The sequence below is a fragment of the Pteropus medius genome, unplaced genomic scaffold (genome assembly GCF_902729225.1).
Source record: "Pteropus medius unplaced genomic scaffold, Ma_sr-lr_union100, whole genome shotgun sequence".
NCBI lineage: Eukaryota > Metazoa > Chordata > Mammalia > Chiroptera > Pteropodidae > Pteropus > Pteropus medius.
The window spans coordinates 837171-859176 of record NW_024342470.1 but is presented as its reverse complement, the minus strand read 5'-3'; the positions used below and the strand labels follow the sequence as shown (position 1 = coordinate 859176).

Below are 22006 nucleotides of genomic sequence, written 5' to 3'. Positions count from 1 at the left end.
ATGAGAAGAAACTGGGTGGTCAGTAAAGGGGTCTGAGAATAATAGTATGCTATTTCATAGCTGGATAACATTGGTATCAGTGAGTGAATTGTTTGGTCATGAAGACCGCAAATAAACAATTTAGAAATATGGTAAGAAGAACATCAAGATTGTGTGCTGGTGCCTTAGAAAAGGAGTGTGGGCAACTTCTTTTCAACAGAGCTGAGAAGCCGATGTGCCGTTCTCAGATAACCAGGTTTAGCTAAGATGAAGAAGTAGAGAATGAACTCTGATAAGAGTTGATGGGTTGAATAAACAGAAGGTTCCAGAATGAAAGTAAAACATATTAGGAGAAAGCCCAGCAAAGAAGGAGGATCCCAAAGTAACCCCAGCAAAGAAAGAAGATCCCAAAGAGAGAAAGCAGAGTTGTGCTAGAGTGAATGCAGATGAGAATAGCTGCCTAATGGCTTGCAAGTGGGATTTTTATCATAGCTTCACTGAATATAGGTAGTGTCTGTAGGGAGCCAAAGCTCCCCAAATTCAAAAGAGTGCATGGTTTATCTCAGGAGGCCTGCTTGCCTAAAAAGGAAAAGGCTGGTTCTGTGGAATTCCAGGAAGAAGAAGATTAAGTATAGATAAAGGGAGTGTCAAAGGGAGTGTCAAAGGAAGTGTCGATTGTACCTTGATCTTCGGGATGTTACTTTAATTATGTTATCTTGGGATACCAAAAGGAACAGATTATGTATAAAAAGAAGGATAAGAAATAAACTCGGAGAGACAGTTGTGAGTTCTGTTCTCCCTCCTGCACCCTGTCTGTCTTCTCTTTTTTCTCAGTCCCCGCTCCCCCATTCAGGTACCCGGTTTGACTTGGTCGGCTGGCTTCCGACAGTCAGAGCCTACTGGGTCTCCAGGCCTCATTCTTTGTTCAACATTATTTTAAAGTTTGGCGAAAAGTTTCTCTGGCCTGCCCTTTCATGGATTTCACCATTCCGTTTTCACAAATGCCCCCCACTTAATATGAAATTCTCTACCTCCTAATATAATTATTTTAAGCTTTATTTCATTAATTATTTTAAGTCTCAATTTTGATCAAATGGGATTGATCCCTGGGATGTAAGGTTGGTTTAACATAACTAAACCAATCAATGAGGTACACCACATTAACAGAATGAAAGCTAAAAACCACAGGATCACGCCAATAGATGTGGTACGTAAATAAAATGGAATACTATTCAGCCATCAAAAAGACGGAAATCTTGCCATCTCCAACAACATGCATGTACCTAAAGACATTATACTAAATGAAATAAACTGGACACAGAAAGAAAATTCTGTATGATCTCACTTATCTGTGGAATCAAAAAAAGTCAAATTCATAGAGGCAGAGAGTACAATGGCAGTTACCAGGGTTTGGGAGGTGGGGGGAAATAGGGAGATGTTGGTCAAAGGGAACGATATTGCCATTATGTAGGATAAATAAGTTCTAGACACCTAATGTATAGCATGATAACTGTAGTTTATAATATAGTATTTTACACTGGAAATTTGCTAAGAATAAATTTCAGGTGCTCTCACCACATCAAAAAGAGTTAACTATGATAAGAGATGGATATGTTAATTAGCTTGACTATATTAATCATTTCACTATGTGTATGTATGTCAAAACGTCATGGTGTATACCTTAAACATATACAATTTTGTTTACAAATGAAGCATTAAAATTTTTTTTAAAGATTAAGAAATCATGGCAACCACCACTTGTATGGAAAACAAAAAAACATTCCCCCGATTGTACTGTGAACATTTGAAGGAAAAACACATGAAATATTCAACTTTGTTTCCTCAATTAATAACCTAGTGCTAGGAATAAAGGAGAAACTAAATGAAATATTCATTGAATTAGAGCTAATGTTTAACCAACATATATTTGTTGAATGCTTGCTCTGTACTAGACACTGAACTTTGAGCTAGGGATAATTAGTTTAACCGCCCACATTACTACTTTCACCCACCCAACGTTTCTGCAACTGCGTTTCCAATTTTCAGTGACCACTTTACTTCAATATTCCCAAGAGAAGTGGGGAAGAAGAAAGGCTGGGGTCGTTGTTATGGGTTGAATTGTGTTCCTCAAACATTCATATGTTGAGGTCTAACCACCAGATGGAAGACATGTCACATATTGACTTCTTCCTTATCTCGCTTTCTCTGTCACTTTCTTGTTCCTCAGACTGTAAGTGAGGAAGTTTAACATGGGGACCACCACCGTGTAGATCACAGATGCCACTTTGACCTGATCAGCTGAGTAGCTCAATTTGGGCATCACATAAACAAACAAAACTGTCCCATAAAATAAAGTGACTACAGTAAGGTGAGAAGTGCAGGTCCAGAAGGCCTTCTTCCTCCCCTCAGTAGTGTGCATATTCAAAACTGAGTGGAAGATGTACCTGTAGGATACAATTATGGTAAATGTGTGCTTATAAGGACTGGTGCAGAAGAGATGGCAGGAGATATTTCAACAATACAAATATGGCCACAAGAAAGCTACAAAAGTGGGAAGAGGTCAGAAAAAATGGTTGATTTTATTTGGTCCACAGAAGGATAGATTCATCAGCCTGTAAATAACGAAGCATTCATGCATCCACCCAGGTAGGAAGCCCCCAATAGGAAGAAGTGGACCACTGGTGACATCTGGGTGGAGTAGAGAGGAAAGAACATATAGCCACGTAGTGATCGAAGGCCAGGGTGGCCAGCAGGAAGCACTCTGTGGTCTCAAAAGCAACATCAGAAGCAAGCTGAACTATACCACCACTGACAGGGATAGCAGTTCTCTCAGAAGCTCATAAGCATCATTAATGTGCCTGATGTGGAATATCCAATGTCTACAAAGGCCAAATGGCTGAGAAAAAGAGTACAGTGGGGTATGAAGCTGTGGGCTGCTTTGGATTAAGATGATTATGCTGATATTTCCCATTATGCTAACTGCATCAACCCCTAGAAAAATCACAAAGAAGATGGCACATGGTGTGGGATTATCTGTTAATCCCAGAATAATGAACTCTGTCACTGATTTTCAGTCTCCATTTATTCACTAAATGGTGCCTACTGAAACTAGAACCACAGGAGAGTACTTCGGGGGAAATGACCCTACATTTAATGAATATGCCTAAACATAACCATATAATTTAAATTTTTAAATGGTAACTTTGCCTCACTTATAGAATACTGCTAACACAAATTTTCTTTTACAAATTCCGCAACAACATTAAAATTGAAGACTCAGTTAGGACCCAGCTATTTTTCTCCTCTTTGTATACTATGGAGTAAGTCTTCCCCATGTGCACAAAACATATGTAAAAGGATGTTTACAGCAATATTGACTGTAATAACAAACTAAATAATCTAAATGATTATAGAAAGGCCAGATTTTGATTTTCCACCTCTATCCCAAATATGCGTTTGCCCCAGTATTCTCTACCTTAGTAAATACTATCATCGTTTATCCAATTATTGGTCCAAAAATTATGAAGTTGACTTTGACATCTCTTTCTTACTTGATCCTTTTCCTGGAACAAAAAGTCACATCCTTAGTTAAAGGTCCAGAAGTTCTCTATGTTCAAGATGAAATGGTCAAATAGAATTTTTACTATTGTTATGAGCTGAATCCTGGATATTCTGCAAATCTCTTACTCCATACTTCATACTTCTGAGATTATATCTTACTCCATACTTCATACTTCTGAGATTATATGAGCAATAAGAAGAGTCTAGGTAGTTTTATGGGCTAGGATTAATTGGAAAGTGAAATGAAGCATTTGAGACCTGAATTAGATAAGTTTTGGTTGCATCAGTTCCATTAAGCAACTATAGAGAAATAAAAAGTGGGAGCACATGACAGGGATGGGTGAAGAGATAGTTAGGGAGGTAGGGGTGGATATAGCCAGCCAGGGAAGCTAAGAAATTAGGCTAAAACAAATATTATCATTTCAGAAAAGTATTTCTTTAGTTTAAACCAGAGCATATGACAAGGACAGGGGAGAATATGGTGATTACATTCAGACATTCCCATGGCACCTTGAATTTCAAGACAAATATATTTTCCTAAATAATTTGGTTTTTTCCCTTAGAAACATCAATTTGAACAAAATTTAAGAAAACGTACATATATATATATATCAGTAACCTTGCACATTTTACTCAATGTGAATCATGATAATAATATGCTATAGTATAAAAAGAACTAGGATTATGTGTCTGAATTCTCAAATTCTGACTTTTTTAACTAGACAGAGACCCAAACTTGAAATAAATTTTATATTTTTAAAGAAAGCAGATAAATGAAAGATACAAAAGTTTTCAAAGTTCGATAAGAGTGCCAGCACGGAAGGCAAAATAATGATGTGCAAAACTACCATGAACTTTGGAGACATGCAAACCTGGGTTCATTTTATAGCTCTGCCTCTTACTGTCTATGGAATTATAGGCAAATTACTAAAACAAATCTTGATCTTCCACTTCCTTACCTGTAAAAAATAAATAATACATACACCTCATGTGATTCCTGTGTTAAGTGATACGATGTAGGTGAAAACACCAAGCATGTTTATACAATAAACATTCAATTACTAACAATGTGTTTGAAATAATTAACTAGTAACCTCTGTTACATATAACAGAATCAAATATTTCTGTATCCTTAAAAAAAGAACAAGTATAAACTAGTGACACATCCATGGCAACACCAGTGATAGGTTACAAGGAACTGCTACTGTACAGCAAAGCAATACTTAAGTGAGGTTTGTGCCATTTTAGTTAAGACCCAAATCGCTTACTTCAATTGTAGTTACAAAATAATTACTCCACTTGTTTTCTAAAACTATACTGAGAATCCCTTGGGACAGTGGAATTACATGTACACATCTCCTGGGGCAGAGAAATAACATGTAAATATGATTATATAAAAGTGAATGAATGATGTGATCACCACAATAAGTCTAGTAACTGTATTGTACACCTGAAATGAATATAATATTGTATGCCAACTATACGTTAATAAAAATTTTAAATGTATGAATAAAATGTTTAAATACCCTGACGTTCCATTAATTATTTTAATTAAATTAAAAAATTGAAAATTTCTATTTAAAAAATTTAAAAAGATAACATTTTACTGTCATTGAAATTTATTATTAGATCAACATAACTAACATGGCTTTGGCAATCTGTGGTATTTCTGAAATGTGACTATATTCAGTAGTCCAGGTTTTCGTGTCACCTATGTTTAGAAATAATTTGGGTTTGTTAGCACAGTTTAATTTATAGATGTGCATTCAATGGGATTGCAGTATTATTTTGAACATAAGTGACATACATTTTTACATACTTTTTTTTAAAATATGTATTTTCCACATGTATTATAAATTTGTCCTAGGACACTTGAGATACACACCACACTTGTTGGCAACGGACATTTCTCACACACACACTCTTCCCTCTCCGCACTGGCAACTCTGAACCACCAACACATATGCTTTCTAATAAAACAATGAAGCTCACACTAACTTTTTTTAAATGATCTTGCTACACACAGATGCCATATGGACTGGCAGGTTGTCAAACATACACAGCCACAATTGACTCCAGCTGTATTCCTGAACCATGGTCACACAGCAGAACATTATCTAGGTTGAAGGTCAGAGTCCTTTGATTCTGGGTTTGAAGGAGCCCATTGATCGATAACCTTCAGAACAAAGCTAAGCCTGATAATCCACATTAGGAGGATCTCACAGCTCAAACACCTCGAGTCCAACAAAGTAGAAAATGAACATGCTGTGAGGTTCCATCTGTCCTAGAAAGACATAGTACCTTTTGGTTTTAAGGAAGCCCAACGGTGGCTGATAAATGATAGAAACAGATGGCTATTGATTCCAAAACACATCCCAGATCACATCTGGAAAAATTAATGCCTTTCACCCTTATCTTCCTCCTAACGTTTTGTTCACACCACTTGATTAGCACCCATTATAGTTGAAGATCTTGCTCTTTCCGTACTAGTACAAATACTCCTTTAGTACTGCTTTAATTGGTAAGTTGTTTTCATTTTCATTTGTCTCAAGATAGTTTTTACATGTCCTTTTGATACTCTCCTTTACACAGTGATTTTTTAAATTAAGTTAATTGAGGTAACAGTGGTTAATACAATTATATAATTTTCAAGTGTACATTAACATTTGACATCTGTATATTCTATTGTGATTACCACCCAAAGTCCAGTTGCCTTCAGCTACCATGTATTTTGATACCCTTTACCCACTTCACTCTCCCCTTAAATCCTTTATTTGACCCATTTTACGCCATCTACCTCCCCCTCTTCCCCCATCCCACTAGTATCCACTAGTCTATAGTTGTCTGGTAACCAATAGCCTATAGTCCATGCCCATGAGTCTGTTTGTTTGTCCTGCTCATTTGTTGCTTTCAGGTTTATATCCCACATGTAAGTGACATCATGTGATTTTCAACTTTTTCTGCCTGGCTTATTTCACTTAGCATGATTATCTTGAAGTCCATCCATGTTGTTGCAAATGGAAGTATTTCATCTCTTCTTATGGCCGAGTAATATTCCATTGTGTGTATGTACCACAGCTTCTTTAGCCAATCATCTATCATAGGCCACTTCAGTCGCTTCCATGTCCTGGCCACTGTGAATAATGCTGCTGTGAACATCGGTGTGCAAATATCATTTCAGACATGGGTTTTCAAGTCTTTGGGGTAAATACTCAGTAAAGGGACTGCTAGATCATATGGTAGATCAATTCTTAGGTTTTTGAAGAACCTCCATACTGTTTTCCACAGTGGCTGTACCAATTTGCAGTCCCACCAGCAGTGTATGAAGGTTTCTTTTTCTCTGCATCCTCTCAAACATTTGATGTTACTTGTCCTGTTGATCACGGCTACTCCAACAGGTGTGAGATGGTATCTCATTGTGGTTTTAATTTGCATGTCCCTAATAGCTAGCAATGTTGAGCATCTTTTTATATATTTGTTGGCCAATTCTGTGTCCTCTAGAGAGAAGTGTCTGTTCATGTCCTCTGCCCATTTTTTGATTGGATCATTTGTTTTTTTTGTAGTTATTGAGTCGTATGGATTCTTTGCATATTTTGGATATTAGGCCTTTATCGGAGGTGTTGCTTCCAAATATATTTTCCCATTCGGATCGTTCTCTCTTTACCTTGTTGATGACTTCTTTTGCTAAGCAGAAGCTTTTTAGTTTGATGTAGTCCCATTCATTTATTTTTGCTTTTACTTCCCTTGCTTTTGAGGTCAAATTCATAAAATCCTCTTTAAGTCCAAGGTCTTTGAGCTTAGTTCCTATGTTTTCTTCTATGCCTTTCATTGTTTCAGGTCTTATATTCAGGTCCTTAATCCATTTTGAGTTAATTTTGGTGTGTGGTGATAGATAACAGTCTAGTTGCATTGTTTTGCAGGTGGCTTTCCAGTTTTCCCAGCACCATTTATTGAAGAGGCTTTCCTTTCTCCACTGTATGTTTCTGGCATTTTTGTCAAAAATTATCTGCCCATATAAATATGGGTTTACTTCTAGACTCACAGTTCTGTTCCACTGGTCTGTGTGTCTATTTTGCTGCTAATACCATGCCGTTTTGATTACTGTTACTTTGTAGTATAATATGAAGTCAGGCAGAGTGATGCCTCCAGCTTCGCTCTTTTTTCTCAGGATGGCTTTGGCAATTCGGGGTCTTTTGTGCTTCATACAAATCTGGTGATTTCTTGTTCTATTTCTTTTAAAAAATGCCTATGAGATTTTAATGGGGATTGCATTAAATCTGTATAATGCTTTAGGTCATATGGTCATTTTAACTATGTTGATTCTTCCAATCCAAGAACTCAGAATATCTTTCCATTTCTTTCTACCTTCTTTGATTTCTTTTAATAGGATCTTGTAGTTTTCGTTATATAGGTCCTTCACATGTTTTGTAAAATTTATTCCTAGCTATTTTATTCTTTTTGTTGCAACTGCAAAAGGAATTATTTTTTCCACTTCTTTTTCGGACATTTCATTATCAGAGTATAGAAAAGCTATGAATTTTTGAATATTAATTTTGTATCCACAGACTTTACTGTATTTGCTTATTGTTTCTAGTAGTGTTCTTGTGGAGTCTTTAGGGTTTTCTATATAGAGAATCATGTCATCTGCAAATAGTGACAGTTTGACTTGTTTCCTATTTGGATGCCTTTTATATCTTTCTCTTGTCTGACTGCACTCGCTAGGACTTCCAATGTTATGCTGAATAACAGTGGCGATAGTGGACAGCCTTGCCTTGTTCCTGATCTTAGAGGGAAAGTTTTTAATTTTTCACCATTAAGAATAATGTTGGCTGAGGGTTTGTCATAGATGGCCTTTATTATGCTAAGGTACTTTCCTTCTATACCAATTTTGTTAAGTGTTTTGATCATAAATGGATACTGTATCTTCTCGAAAGTTTTTTCTGCATCTATTGATATGATCATATGATTCTTATTTTTTAATTTGTTAATGTGGTGTATCACATTAATTGATTTGTATATGTTGAACCATACCTGTGACCCTGGGATGAAGCCCACTTATCATGGTGTATAATCTTTTAATATGTTGCTGTATTCAGTTGTCTAGTATCTTATTTAGGATTTTTGCATCTGTGCTCATGAGAGATATTGGTCTGTAGTTTACTTTTTTGGTGTTATCTTTATCGGGTTTTGGTATGAGTAATATTGGCCTCATAAAATGTGTGATCCAGTGGTTTTTAAGAGTGTGTTATTTATTTTTCATGTATTCGGGATTTTTTCCTGTACTTACTGTCATTTATTTCAAGTGTCATTCCATTGTGGGTAGGTGAGTAGTCCTGTATTTGTCTGTTAGGTCCATTTGGTTTATAGTGCTGTTCAAGTCCACTTCTTCTTCATCAATCTTCTGGCTGAGTGTTCTAGCCACTATTGAAATTGCCATATTGAAATCTACTCTAATTATGTTGCTGTCAAATTCTCCTTTCAAATTTATCAATATTTGTTTCATATGTTTAGGTGCTCTGATGTTAAGTGCTTATATATTTACGATAGTTATATTTTTCTGTTGAATTGACCCTCCTTCTTTGTCTCTAGAGGCAGCTTTTATTAAAGTTGAGCGTGGGAGCCTAGGGTTTTGGGAGCTCACTCTTTATTGGTAAATTTAAAACATAAGAGCGGGAATTTAAAGTACAGGAAAAGAAAATACAAACAGTCCAAATGGTCAGTTATCTATGGATCCTGGGGGTGGAGGGCAGCCTGGCTCTTTATCTACTCAAGCTGCTCGTAATGTGTTTATACACATAGCCATTTTTGAACTGGATACCTCCACAATCAAAGCTTAAGTCAGGAGCTTGAGTTACAAAAATGAAGGGCTTAGACAACACGCCTAAAATAAAGCAATGACAAAAGTGGCAATAAACATTTTCTTGAGAGATGTAAAGAATGGTGGGTATATTCCATGCCTGCATGAGCCTGGGTGTCTTAATTCATAATTTTATTTCCTAGAAATACCAACTGGCTTGCTGAAAGAAAGTTCAGCTCTGCCGTAGCGGAACTTTCTACCACCACTTTGCAGTAGTTTTTCCTACCATTCAAAAGCTTGTCTGCAAAGACTCAAAGACAAACCTTCGCAGAGAAACCTTTCAGTAGTAGGAAAAACTTATAGGAACTCTCAGTGGCTAAACCTTCAGACTGCCTTCATTGTTATCTAGATTGAGTCTCCTGGTGGCAAATATGTGAAACAAATTTTGTCTAGCTGAGATTAAGTGGGAAGGAAACTTTTCCAAGACTCTAGCATCACTACTTCCAAAAATTATGGTAACCCTGTATAAGAGAAGCTAAATCTTCAGAGAAACTGACCTAGACTGTCAGTACTACCATCAATTGCATTTCCATTGAGTATATGATGTCAACTTATAAGGTGATACCCTTTAAATATGAAACTTAATAGAAAAAAAATGTTCTAATCATAGACTCCCTAAAATGAACGAAGAGAAAAAGTGAAACTATATTCTCCAGGTATCCTAACCCTAAAATATACATATTAATCTGAATCCAGCAGATTTTCATGAAAATGATATATTTGGTGATTCTAGAAAGTTACAAATTAAAATTGTCATTTAGAAACATACCGGCATTTTATATTTGAGATATTTCTTCACATAAAAGAAAGGCTAATAGATAAAAAAAACATCCATCACACATTTTCCAAAACGATCATTTTGCAATCTCTGGAATCACAATGGATTTCTTTCAACATGACCAATTCTAGCCAACAATTTTCTCAAGGCCTCTTTTACCTCTTTATTCCTTAGACTATAGATGATGGGGTTCAACATGGGGATCACCACCGTGTAGAACACAGACACCACTTTAATATGGTCAGGTGAGTGGCTGGACTTAGGTATGACATAAACAAATGTGACTGTCCCAGAAAACAAAGTGACTGAAGTAAGGTGGGAAGTGCAAGTAGAGAAGGCCTTGTGCCTTCCTTCAGTAGAGTGCATCTTCAAGACTGAATGTAGGATGTACAGATATGAAAAAACTATGATACACAGTGTGATTACAATGACTGACCCAGCTGAGATGGCAGGAGATATTTCAGCAACATAAATATGGGTACAAGAAAGCTGCACTAGTGGTGGGAGGTCACAGAAGAAATGGTTGATTTTATTAGGTCCACAGAAAGTCAGGCTCAATAAACAGCCAATACATGATGAAGCATTCACACATCCACCCAGATAGGAAGCAACCAGTAGGATGATGCAGACTCTGGGAGACATTTGTGTAGGGTAGAGAAGTGGGGAGCAGATGGCCACATAGCGATCGTAGGCCATGGCAGCCAGCAGGAAGCCCTCAGCCGTTCCAAACACAACATCAGAACCGAGTTGGGCTATGCAGCCAGCAACAGGGATGGTAGTTCTCTCTTTTAGGAAACTCACAATCATGATAGGTGTGACTGATGTGGAATACCCAATATCCACGAAAGCCAAATGACTCAGGAAAAGGTACATCGGAGTGTGAAGCTGAGGGCTTCTTTGGATTAACATGATTATGCTGATATTGCCCAACATGGTAGTAACATAGATTCCCAGAAAAACCACAAAGAAGATAGAACAAAGCGTAGGATCCTCTGTTAACCCCAAAATAATGAATTCTGTCACCACAGTGTGGTTTCCAGTCTCCATCTTATTTGGAATGATACCTGTTGACATAAAAACTGGTGGATATTAGAATAAATTAAATGATCTCGTAATTAATATATTTACTTTACCATTCGACCTCCTAAAAAATCAAAACATAGCTCTCACTTTTGTCTAATGCTATCACATTTGCATCATTTGATCAGACTGTTGAATGAACACCTACAGCGATGATGTCTTGAGAACCTGATGAGAACCAGAATGTTCAAAGTGATGGACCTTATACTACTTTTTACCAATATCCGACTTCTATTTCTTGATCACACTGGAGACCACACTTCCCAGCTCCCTCACAGTGAACAGTACATGCCAGTGAGACTGTGAACAGTACATGCCAATGAGCTATACCTCTTCTGGATTAAATTACCAATGGACAACTCTCTCTTCCTCTTCCACAGTGACATATTCTACATGATACAATTGTAAATAATAGTACTTCCATCAGCCTGGAATATGAGGAAATGTTGATAACAGAGAATATACTGGAAGTATACTGGAAGTGAGAAATCTATGTTGCGTTAGACCACACTGAGTTTCCAAGGTTAATTACAGATTGGCTGTAAATGGAAGCTGCAAATAGAGTTTAATCCTGAGAGCAACACATGAAATAAATCCACTTTGGGTCATTAATTGTACTTTAAGTACTATAGGTACTAACAAAAGAATACATTTCATAATCATACATGAATAACATATATAATAGAATATGTTGACAAAATGCCCATATGCTTATATATTAGGCTAGCCAGGTAAGACCAAGAAAATAATATACAAATTAAAGGAATATCAAGAAGTCATTTCACCTAACATAAAATTAAGGTTTAATCAAAAGAATGAAAATATTAAAATTAAAGATTTCCATCTTAAGTAATACTGTGAAATATCCTAAAACATTTTCAATAAAATACTGGATAAACTGCTAATTTAAATATTTTTTTAAAGTTCAGAATGCAGAAATGAGCTTTCATGTAATAAAGGAAATCTCCACCAACCAGAAATGATGTGAGTTGATCATTAGGAAAATAAGCTGAAGCAGAATTGCAACTGTCTAGAGACATTTGCCAACCTCTACAACTAAGGACCTTGTGCCTTAATAGCTGTGCAGGCACTAAGGATAAGGGTTTGGGACCATGCAGCTTGTAGAGTTAAAAATGAGACTCTCATGCTCTCTTTAACATATCTACTCATAATTCAAGAAACCCTTGCCTTCAACCTCAGTGGAATGAGTCTTAAAAATATCCTTTAATTAGCCAACAGAGAGATGAGAAAGAGAATTTTCTGTCTCTGCCTAGTTCCAACATAAATCTCCTGTTCTAAGAAGTAATTATAATTGGTTTATCCTGATAGACAATTAGGATTTGAATTTGCACTCTGTTTAGTGTAAAACTCCAAACTCTGAATTATCATAAAATAGTCATGCATTGGCAGTAATACAAAATAGATGTTATAGATTAAAGGTACATCTGTGACAGCATAAAGCAGGCCTCGGTTTCTGGTGTGGCCTTTTAAGGCAAATCTATGGATTGCTTGCTGAATCTTAACAGGTGGCCCCAAAGGGGTAGAGGCTTGGGCTAAGTTTGGCCTGCAGCTGAACCCCTCTCAGGACTGTGCCACTGGACACCTACTTCACAAATCTACACTAATAAGACTGAGAGATTTAGGAGCTTTGCTTAGTACAAAGAAACAGTCATGGAAAGGCAGCCAAAATGAGAAGACAAAGAAGGAGAAACCATATGAGAGAACAGAATAAGTAATCTAACAATGCAGAGTGCAAAACACTGGTTATAAAGATGCTCAATGAACTTTTGGGAAGTGTAGATAAATTCAGTGAGAACTTCGACAGAGAGATAAAAAACATAAAAATGGAAATGGAAATTATAAAAGGGAACCAGTCTGAAGTGGAGAACACATCATTGGAGATGAGAAGTATATTAAACGGAATAAGCAAAGGAATAAACAAAGGGAATAAAGAAGAGGATCAAATGCCCTATCTAGAGGACAAGAAAGGTAATCATGACATCAATCAGAATGGCAAGGAAAAAGATGGCAAGAACATAAAAATAATTTAAAGAGGATATAGGACACTATTAAGGCTCCAAATAGTCATCTGATCAGCGTAACTGAAGAAAATCAAGATGTTGAACAGCTGTTTGAAGAAATAATGATGGAAAACTTCCCTAACCTGGTGAAGGAAATGGACATAAAACCACAGGAAGCTCAGAGAATTCCAAAAATTAGGGATCTAAAGAGGCCTACACCAAGACACATCATAATTAAAATGCCAAAGGTTAAATACAAAAAAAGAATATTAAAAGTAGCAAGAGAAAAACAGATAGTTACTTACAAGGGAAAACCCATGAGACTGGCAGCTGATTTCTCAAAAGAAGAAGGGCTTGGCAAAAATATTTGACAGGATGAAGACCCAGGATCTACGCCCAAGAAAAATTTATCCAGCAAAGCTATCATTTAGAGTTGAAGGACAGATAAAGAGCTTCCCAGACAAAAATAAGCTAAAGGAATGTATCGCGACCAAGCCAGTATTACAGGAAATGTTGGAGGGACTTCTTTAAAAAGAAAAAAAAAACATGTATCAAAAACAGGAATAAAGAATGGTAACAATTACATTCCTATCAATAAGTACCTTAAATGGAAAAGAATTAAGTGCTCCAACCAAAAGATAGAGTAGCTGAAAGGATAAGAAAACAAGACACCTACATATGAAAAAGAAGAGAATGGAAAAGATATTGCTTTGATGGACCTAGAAGGTATTTAGGTCAGACAGAGAAAGAAAAACATTATATGATTTGACTTATATGCAGAATCTAAGGAATAAGAACAACAAACTAATCAAACCCAGACTTACAAATATAGTGGACAATCTGGTGATGGACAGAGGGGCGGGTTTGAGGGACTGAGAGAATAGGCTGAAGGGCTAAAGAAGTACAAATTAGTAGCTGATGGATGGTCACGGGGATGGGAAGCACAGCACAGGGAATGCAGTTACCATTAATATGCTGGCTAGGTGGAGGGTCAGGGGAGGGAGGGTACAATTGGGGAGATGGTTTTATGGACTATATAGATGTCTAACCAATGTCCTGTATGCTTGAAACTAAATTTAAAAAATACAATAAACAAATAAAGTGATAAACTCTTCATCAGTAACATTAGAAGCTAGAAGACACTCAAGTAATGACTTCAAAGTCTTAAGAGAAAATAATGACCAAAAAGATCAGTTGAAGCAGAACTGCAATTGTTTGGAGACATCTGTGAATCCATAATTCAACTAGAGATGGCATAAGAATAAATAAATCGAAAACTTTTTCAATATTTACCATAAACAGAACATCATTAAAAGAATTTATAAGTCAGTAAAAAGGAAGGAAAATGAACCAGAAGAAGGTTTTTAAACACAGTAGAATGTCATGTAAATATATTACCAAATATATAAGTAAGTATAAACACTGAGTATATACAACAATGATAAAACAATGATTAATTTCGGTGTAAATGACTTCTGGATTCCAGTACAGCACATAGGCATTTAGAAGTCATCACTCCACTTTTTAACAAGTAAAAGGTTGAACAGACTGAAAACCAATAACTCCTCTTAATCCATCAGAGAAATTATGTCACAGGGAAAACCACTACCCCCAAATTGGAGAGAGAGAGACAGGGAGATACGGAGAATCATAGCTTACTAGAGCAGAAATCTCCACAGAAACCTGTACTGGGGTAGGTAAACCAGAACTGGCTAGAAAGCTGAGCCTTTCACCTCTGCCAGCCCCTCAAAGGCCAAACTGTGAGTGAAGACCATGTGGGGAACCTAGATTTCTATCCCCATCTGACTATAATAAAGCAGCACCTCCAACCCTTGCCTTCCCCTACCAGAGCAGAGTGTAGAAGGCCAACTAAAATAAAGTTTAAGGAAGATCCAGAGTCTTACTTATAGCATAAAACCAAAATGTCAAAGATTCAATAAAAAATCACTCATTGTAACAAGAACCAGGAGAATGAGAAAAAACAATTCACAGGCACCAACACTGAGATGAGAGATGTTGGAATTATCTGACAAGAATTTTAAAGCAGCTGCCATAAAAATGCTTCAATGAGCAATCATAAACATAACTGAAATAGATTTTGTCTTAAGAATATAGAAACATTCGGCAAAGAAATAGAAGAAATAAAGCAGCAGCAGATGGAAATCTTACGACTGAAAAATGTACGCCCAATCAAAAACTCAATGAATAGGCCCAACAGCAGAATGGAGGTGACACAGAAAAGAATCAGTAACCTTGTAGATACAACAAAGAGAAATTATTATACCAGTGAAAGAAAACTGACTTAAAAAAAAAAAAACTTAGGGACTCAGAGAACTGTGGAACTATAACAAAAGATCTAATATTCGTGGCTTCAGAATCATGAAAAAAATAGAAAAAAAGGTGGGGCTGAAAAACTATTTGAAGAAATAATGATTTAAAATTTCCAAATTGAGTAAAAGACTCAAACCTACCTAGTCAAGAAGTGTTTCCATTACCATATGTACACAGATGTCAAATTATAATTTTGTATACCTGAAAAATGTTATTTACCAATGTTAATAATCTTTCATTAAAAAAACTGTTTCAGCAAACACCAAACAGAATAAACCTAAGGTTATCCATACCAAGACACATCGTAATCGTAATCAAATTTCTGAAAACTAAGGACAAAGAAAAAATTACCATGTAATTGTCCAGAGAAGAAAATCTAATATCAGAATGTATACTCGATTCATTGTATCTGCGAAAATATATAAAAGGCACAAATTACTTGTTTCATCTTAAAATACTTATCAAGCACTTTCTATTTACCACTCTGCGAGATATTTGTGAGTTTCTGCTTAATAAGACAAGGATACTGCCCTCCTGTGTCATACAGTCTATTGTGGAGAGCAGACCATTCAAAAAGAAAAGTAAATTAGCAAGAAAGCTTTGGACAATAAGTGCTACGCAGAGAATTAAAATAAAGTGATTTGACAGTGTCTTGGTGGCTAATTTTAAATTGGTCTAAAGAAACCTCACTGTGGATGGGGCATTTAAAATAAAGCATAAATGACACAGACAAACCATCCGAAGATAGAGGGGAAGAGCATTACAATGTAAGCAGCCATTGCAAGGACTCTGGAATGATAGCTTCGTATCTCTGAAGAACAGCAAACCAGTGTGGACGGATACTGGTAACACATGATTAACTCAAGAACGAGGCAGAAGCCAGATCATTTATGGCTTTGCAAAACATGTTGAGAATTTAAACAATGTTCAAAGTGCAACAGGAAGTCTGTAAAGTTTTAAAGGAACCTCATGATCTAATTTACATAAAAGGTAACTCTGGCTACTCTGAGGGGACTAAATTGTAACGGAGTAAGAGAATTAACAGTAAGACCTGTTAGAATGTTGCTATAGTCCAGATGCAATATGGTGCTGCTTTGGCAATAATAAAGACTGAAAATAGTGGAAACATTAGAGAAATATCTGATGTGCTAGAGGGGAATTTGTAGCTGAGTCAAGAGAAATGTGATGACGATGCCAACATAAGATTTTTAAAAGGAGGGAGCATTTAAGATCTTGCTCCCTGGCATATGTCATCAGTTTGGCTCAAATAAACTCTTAGAAAATTAAAAAAAAAATTATTTAAATAGAAGAAGCTCAACTAAACTGCAACTACCTATAGTTTTGAGGTCACCCCAACATCTCAGTAAACAGCAAGCCACACCACTAAAAATACAAGTACCAAACAATGAAAAGAATCAGTAAGTACTATTAAATAAAAGAATACTATCAAAGATCAAATAATATTTTGGAAGTACTACTATCAAATATCATAAGCCTGCTCCTTGAGGAGAAGAAATGACATTGTTTTTTAAAGAAATTGAGTTGACTGTTGACTCTTGAATTGCCAAAGGGAATATTTGCTTTTTAGATCTCAACATTAAAAATTTTTTTACAGTATGTACACGTAAATAACTATCATAACCCTATTATTCATCATTATGATGATGAAAACCTTATACTCTATGCACTGATCATTAAACCAATGTATTAAATCAGTTTTTCATGATGAATTAACTTGATAACGATAATGTAAGAATCCCTGGTTTCATTAGTCCCAGCATTGCGTCAGAGGCTTGAAAGACAAATTGGAAATAAATCTTTTATTTTATATGAAAATATACATATGAAAGACTCAAATGATTTGAAACATGATATGAGTGCCAGCATGATATGGAAGGCATAACATACAGTGCTATAATAAAAATAAAATTTCGGAGCCGAAAGCACTGAGGGAAAAATTCCAGGTCTGCCACTTTATAGCTAGGCAACCTTGGAAAAATTATATAACCCCTCTGAGACTCAATTTCCCTATTTTTAAAAATGATATAATATTTCCCTCTCATAGTTACTGTGTTAAATGAGATATGTGAAAACACCCAAAATGGGTATCAATAAATGAATAATCCATAAATGAGAATATATTTCAAATAAGCAATTATTAGCTTCTACCACAAATGCAAAGGACATTTAAAAATCAATAGCAAAGAACGAATGTTACCTGCTGGTCAAATATTATAATGAAGAGAGATTCCAGGAATCATCTCTGTGAAGCAGGGCTTACTAATGCAGGTTTTAGAACCATTTGGAATGTAAGACCTTAAGTACTTCAGGATCAGTTATGCACAGGTTTGCTGATATCCTACTGAAAATCCAATGGGAAGAAACCCAATGAGGTTAAGAAAATTAGGTGTGTTTACACATACCTACACCATTATGCTGCCCGAGATATTAAAGTCTCAGGGGTTTCGTTTATTTTCTTCATTACTTGTATATAGGTGTTACAATGGCACGGATGTAATTAGTTTTGAAACTTGACTTAGACCAACATAATTAACATGTGCTATGCTTTGATCATCTGTGATATTTCTGAGAAGCAGCCATGACCAGGTACCTGGAACTATTTTCTTGAGCACTGTCCTGTGGTTCACATTTAGTCACACCTTAGGAAACTGCCAGAAAAGCCACAATGTTTTTCTCTGTGTGAAAGTGACTCACAATTTAATTCAGCCTTGGCATTTCCCACTTAAACCCCACTCGCAATGCCAGACTCTTTCAATAGAGATGTAGTTATTGAAGATACATCTTCCTTTTCCTGCCCCACATTTATCTCTGCTCCACTCTCCCTTTCTACATAAGCCAAGGATCTCTTCCCTGTTCCTGATTTCCGGGTGGTTTTTCATAAGTGATGTTACTGTTGAACTGTTCTGAACTTGTTTTTACTCAAAAAGTTTTTTAGATAATTCCATGTGAGTATGTATTAATTTCCTTCATTCTTTGTAATACTGCATAGCATTCCAAAGTATTTATTTAACTATATCCTTGCTAATAATCCACTGTGCTTGTATAACAGTTAGTTCTCTTGGATGTACCCTAAGAAGTACAATAACTGGGTCAAAAAGGTTTGCATAATTTAAATTCTAATAGATACTACCAAATTACACTTAAAGAAAACCAGCATCATTTAAAAAATGTTTGTTATAAAGCCTTAAAAAATGTTTCAATTTACTTCTCACCAGTAGTATCAGAGAGTATACATTCTCTCACTCTTTAACTGTTGATATCATCAAATCTGTTCATTTGCAACGAACAATGTGATCTAATATGATATAATCTCACTCAAGTTTTCTATTTACCATGTTTTTGGCTGTTGTTTTTGTTGCTGTTTTCCTATCATTTGATTTAATTACATCAAATTAGTTTTCTTTGTACTGTTTTTTAAGCTAATAGTAGAGCTCATGCATCTTACTTCTATTCCTCCAATAGTTATAACTCTTCAAGTTTTAACACTTTCACATTTTCTACCAATTTCGGAATTAATGTGTTTCCATACTCTATCATCGAATTAGACAAGAATCTGACCATGCCTTTACCTCACTCCCTTCCCTCTCTCACCACTTCCCATCTTGCTTGTTAAATCGTTAGGAAGTTTAGATACAAATTATTTTTTGGTCCACAACTGTTTAAACTAATAAATTACTTTTATTTGTTCCTTTGCTTACCCTTGTTTGCGTTTCATATGTTCCTTTAGGTTCTCTCTCTCTTCCCTCACAAAGATATGTCTTGTGAACAGTAAAATATGAGTCCTTCTATGATATAAAAAATGTCTATATTCCCTCTCACTTGAGTCACATATTATTTAAGTATGGAATTCAATATACATAATAATTTTCCATCTTACAACTTAAGAGTTGCTTCCTTATCTTCCTGCCTCTCACATTGCTGATGAAAACTTTGATGTCATGTTTTATCTTCTGTACTAAGTTGTTACTACTTATAGAAACTCAAAATATTCTCTATATTTCACCACACAATTTTGAAGATAGTGCTTTCTTGTCATTCTTTGTACTTGGTATTTAAGAAGACCTCTCTCTCTCTTTCTCTCTCTCTCTCTCTCTCTCTCTCTCTCAGGACTCTTATCTGTGTTTAGCACTGAAATATTTTCTTCAATTATTTCATTAAATATTGCTTTTCTACTTGTACTCAACCATTCTCACTCTCTTCTGCTACTCCCACTAGACAGATGTTGAAATTTCATGATCGATCTTCTATATCTCTTTTCTTTTAGGTTTTCATCTCCTTAACCTTTTGTGCTGGATCTTGGGCATATTCCTCAGCTTTGTTGAGGGCTCATTTATTATTTCAACAATAAATTTTTATTTTCTACTATCTCATATTCTTCTGAGTATATTAATTACACTTATTCTAAAGTCCTTATTCTAATTATTTTATTAACTCATTTCTTTTGTAGTTGGATCTTCTGATGATTACATTTGCTGTTTCTCTTTCATAGTATTGTTTTTTTCTCAAGGATTAGCTCTTTGTTTTTGTTTGCTCAACTTTGTACTTTCATTAGCCTTTATATGAATGCTATAAACATTGCCACAGCCACCTCAGTGCCCTAAGATAAAGACAGGATGTACTGGCAGGAAGAGACTCTCAGGGGCTGGATAACTGGACCTGTCTGCCCTCCTTCTTCCTGGATGTTGTCAGCCACCTGGAATGCTGCCTTGCCTCCTGGATGAAAATATTCCCTCACATCTCCTTACCAAGGGGAAACATTGAAACTGATTCCTGCTTGGAATAAATTGCAGTGGGATGGATTAAAATGCCTAACTTTTTCAAGTGAGAGATCCCACACAATGACCCTGCTCAGTGTCCAGATTTCCCCTTTTCTGCTGCCTCCAAAATTGTATCACAAAGTTTTATCACATAACTCTTTCAGAAGTTTCTCCAGGTAGGCATCTTTCCTTTAATTGGATTTTATCTGCTTTTATCTTTCTAGGAATATTAAGAATTTGGGGCCATTAAAAATATCCTTAACTTTTCCAGTTTTACAGCACTGCTACAAGTCTATTTAACACACATTTCCTATCATGAATTTGGAGCAGGGACAAGAGGTTACAGTATGCTCTCAGGCTGCCAGTTTAACCCAATCTCTCGATGAGAATCACTGACTCTGTCCTTATAGACACTTGTTTATTCCTTGTTGTGACAATAGAGGACACACTTGAAACTGAAGGCGAAGTGGAAAGTGGAGATTGTGAGTTTAATTGTAAAATAATTAAGAGAAATCAGAGAATACCATGAGGGAAATAAAAAACAATGAGGGTACTGTTAAAAATGAAAGGTAACAGAGAGAAACTGAAAAAGGAAGGAGTACTTCTCCTTTCCTCACCTTAAGAGTCTTAGAATGCAAATGGGAGGATTCCAGGGAAGAGAAGAGGTATAGTTATGTCCAGGAATTTTAGGAATATTGGGGAGAGGTAGAGTGGGAAAGGTGTTCCCAGAAGTAGCAGACACAGGGGATGGAGAATAGGTCAAAAATGAGCAGGTCAGGAATGAGAGAAGAAAAGGGAAATAGGATATGGATAGACCTGAGGCAGGATTCTGCAAAGGAAAAAAAAATTCACACACTAGAATGAAATTAAACAGGGGATGTATTTGCAAATGAAAGAGACATAACTAGCCCCAAAATTCTAGGTGAAAACTTTGTGTTATGCTTCAACCTCTGCAGGCTTTCTCCTAGACACTAGTTTTTATGAAGATCAAACTTCAGTGATATGATGGAGGAAGAGGGTCAGGGAAGATGTAAGTTAGTAAGAAAGCCAGAAAAAAAAAAGAGAGAGTAGTTAGAACAATAAAAAAAAAATCTTTCACAAAGGTAAGTCATAGAAGTCAATATATATTCCTCTCTGCAAGTAACTACACAGTATAATTTTTAGCATTCCCTAGAACTCTGGGAGGCTTGGGTACTTGGCCTTATGGAAACTTAGTATCCCAGAACCTGGTACATTTTCCTTAAAGATAAAATATTTAACAGCAAGGGGATAACAGTTTATACTCCCAAGAGATAAGAGTACCAACCTTTAACTACCAGCTTCATGTTGTTAATGAGTGTGTTGATATATACTGATACTGTGCTGTGAGATGTGTTGAATGTGTTGATACAAGAATTTAAATGTCTTCTCTTCAATAAAGGAATAAGCATGATCGCATCACATTTCTATGTGGCAGCCAATAAAAATGCCCCACTCTCACATGATAATGGAAAACTCATAATTTTTTTCATTTGAGAGTCAAATTTCTTTATTCTATGATATTAGAAACCTACAGTAAGTCAAAAGCTCAAAAGGCTGTGCTTTAAAAGGAGCCTCTATGCTTAACTTTATTTAGACTTGT

General features: G+C 35.9%; 1 protein-coding gene and 1 pseudogene across 1 annotated transcript; both read right to left on the bottom strand.

Moving 5' to 3' along the window:
• Positions 1-1573: 1573 nt before the first annotated feature.
• On the bottom strand, positions 1574-6957 carry LOC120603131 (olfactory receptor 481-like; annotated as a pseudogene).
• A 1956-nt stretch (positions 6958-8913) lies between these two features.
• On the bottom strand, positions 8914-11285 carry LOC120603108 (olfactory receptor 481-like). Its single transcript, XM_039863442.1, has 2 exons — positions 10312-11285; positions 8914-8938 (listed from the first exon to the last, which is right to left on the bottom strand). The coding sequence occupies exons 1-2, from the start codon at positions 11247-11249 to the stop codon at positions 8914-8916; spliced, it is 963 nt and encodes a 320-aa protein (XP_039719376.1). The 5' UTR covers positions 11250-11285.
• Positions 11286-22006: the final 10721 nt, after the last annotated feature.

Bases quoted from the DNA above. Each gene is read 5' to 3' on its own strand.
- LOC120603108 (XM_039863442.1), bottom strand. From the start codon at position 11,249: ATGTCAACAGGTATCATTCCAAATAAGATGGAGACTGGAAACCACACT. The intron at 8,939-10,311 runs GTTGGCTAGAAT...CTCAGCCAGAAG, and splicing joins AAAGAGGCCTTGAGAAAATT to ATTGATGAAGAAGAAGTGGA.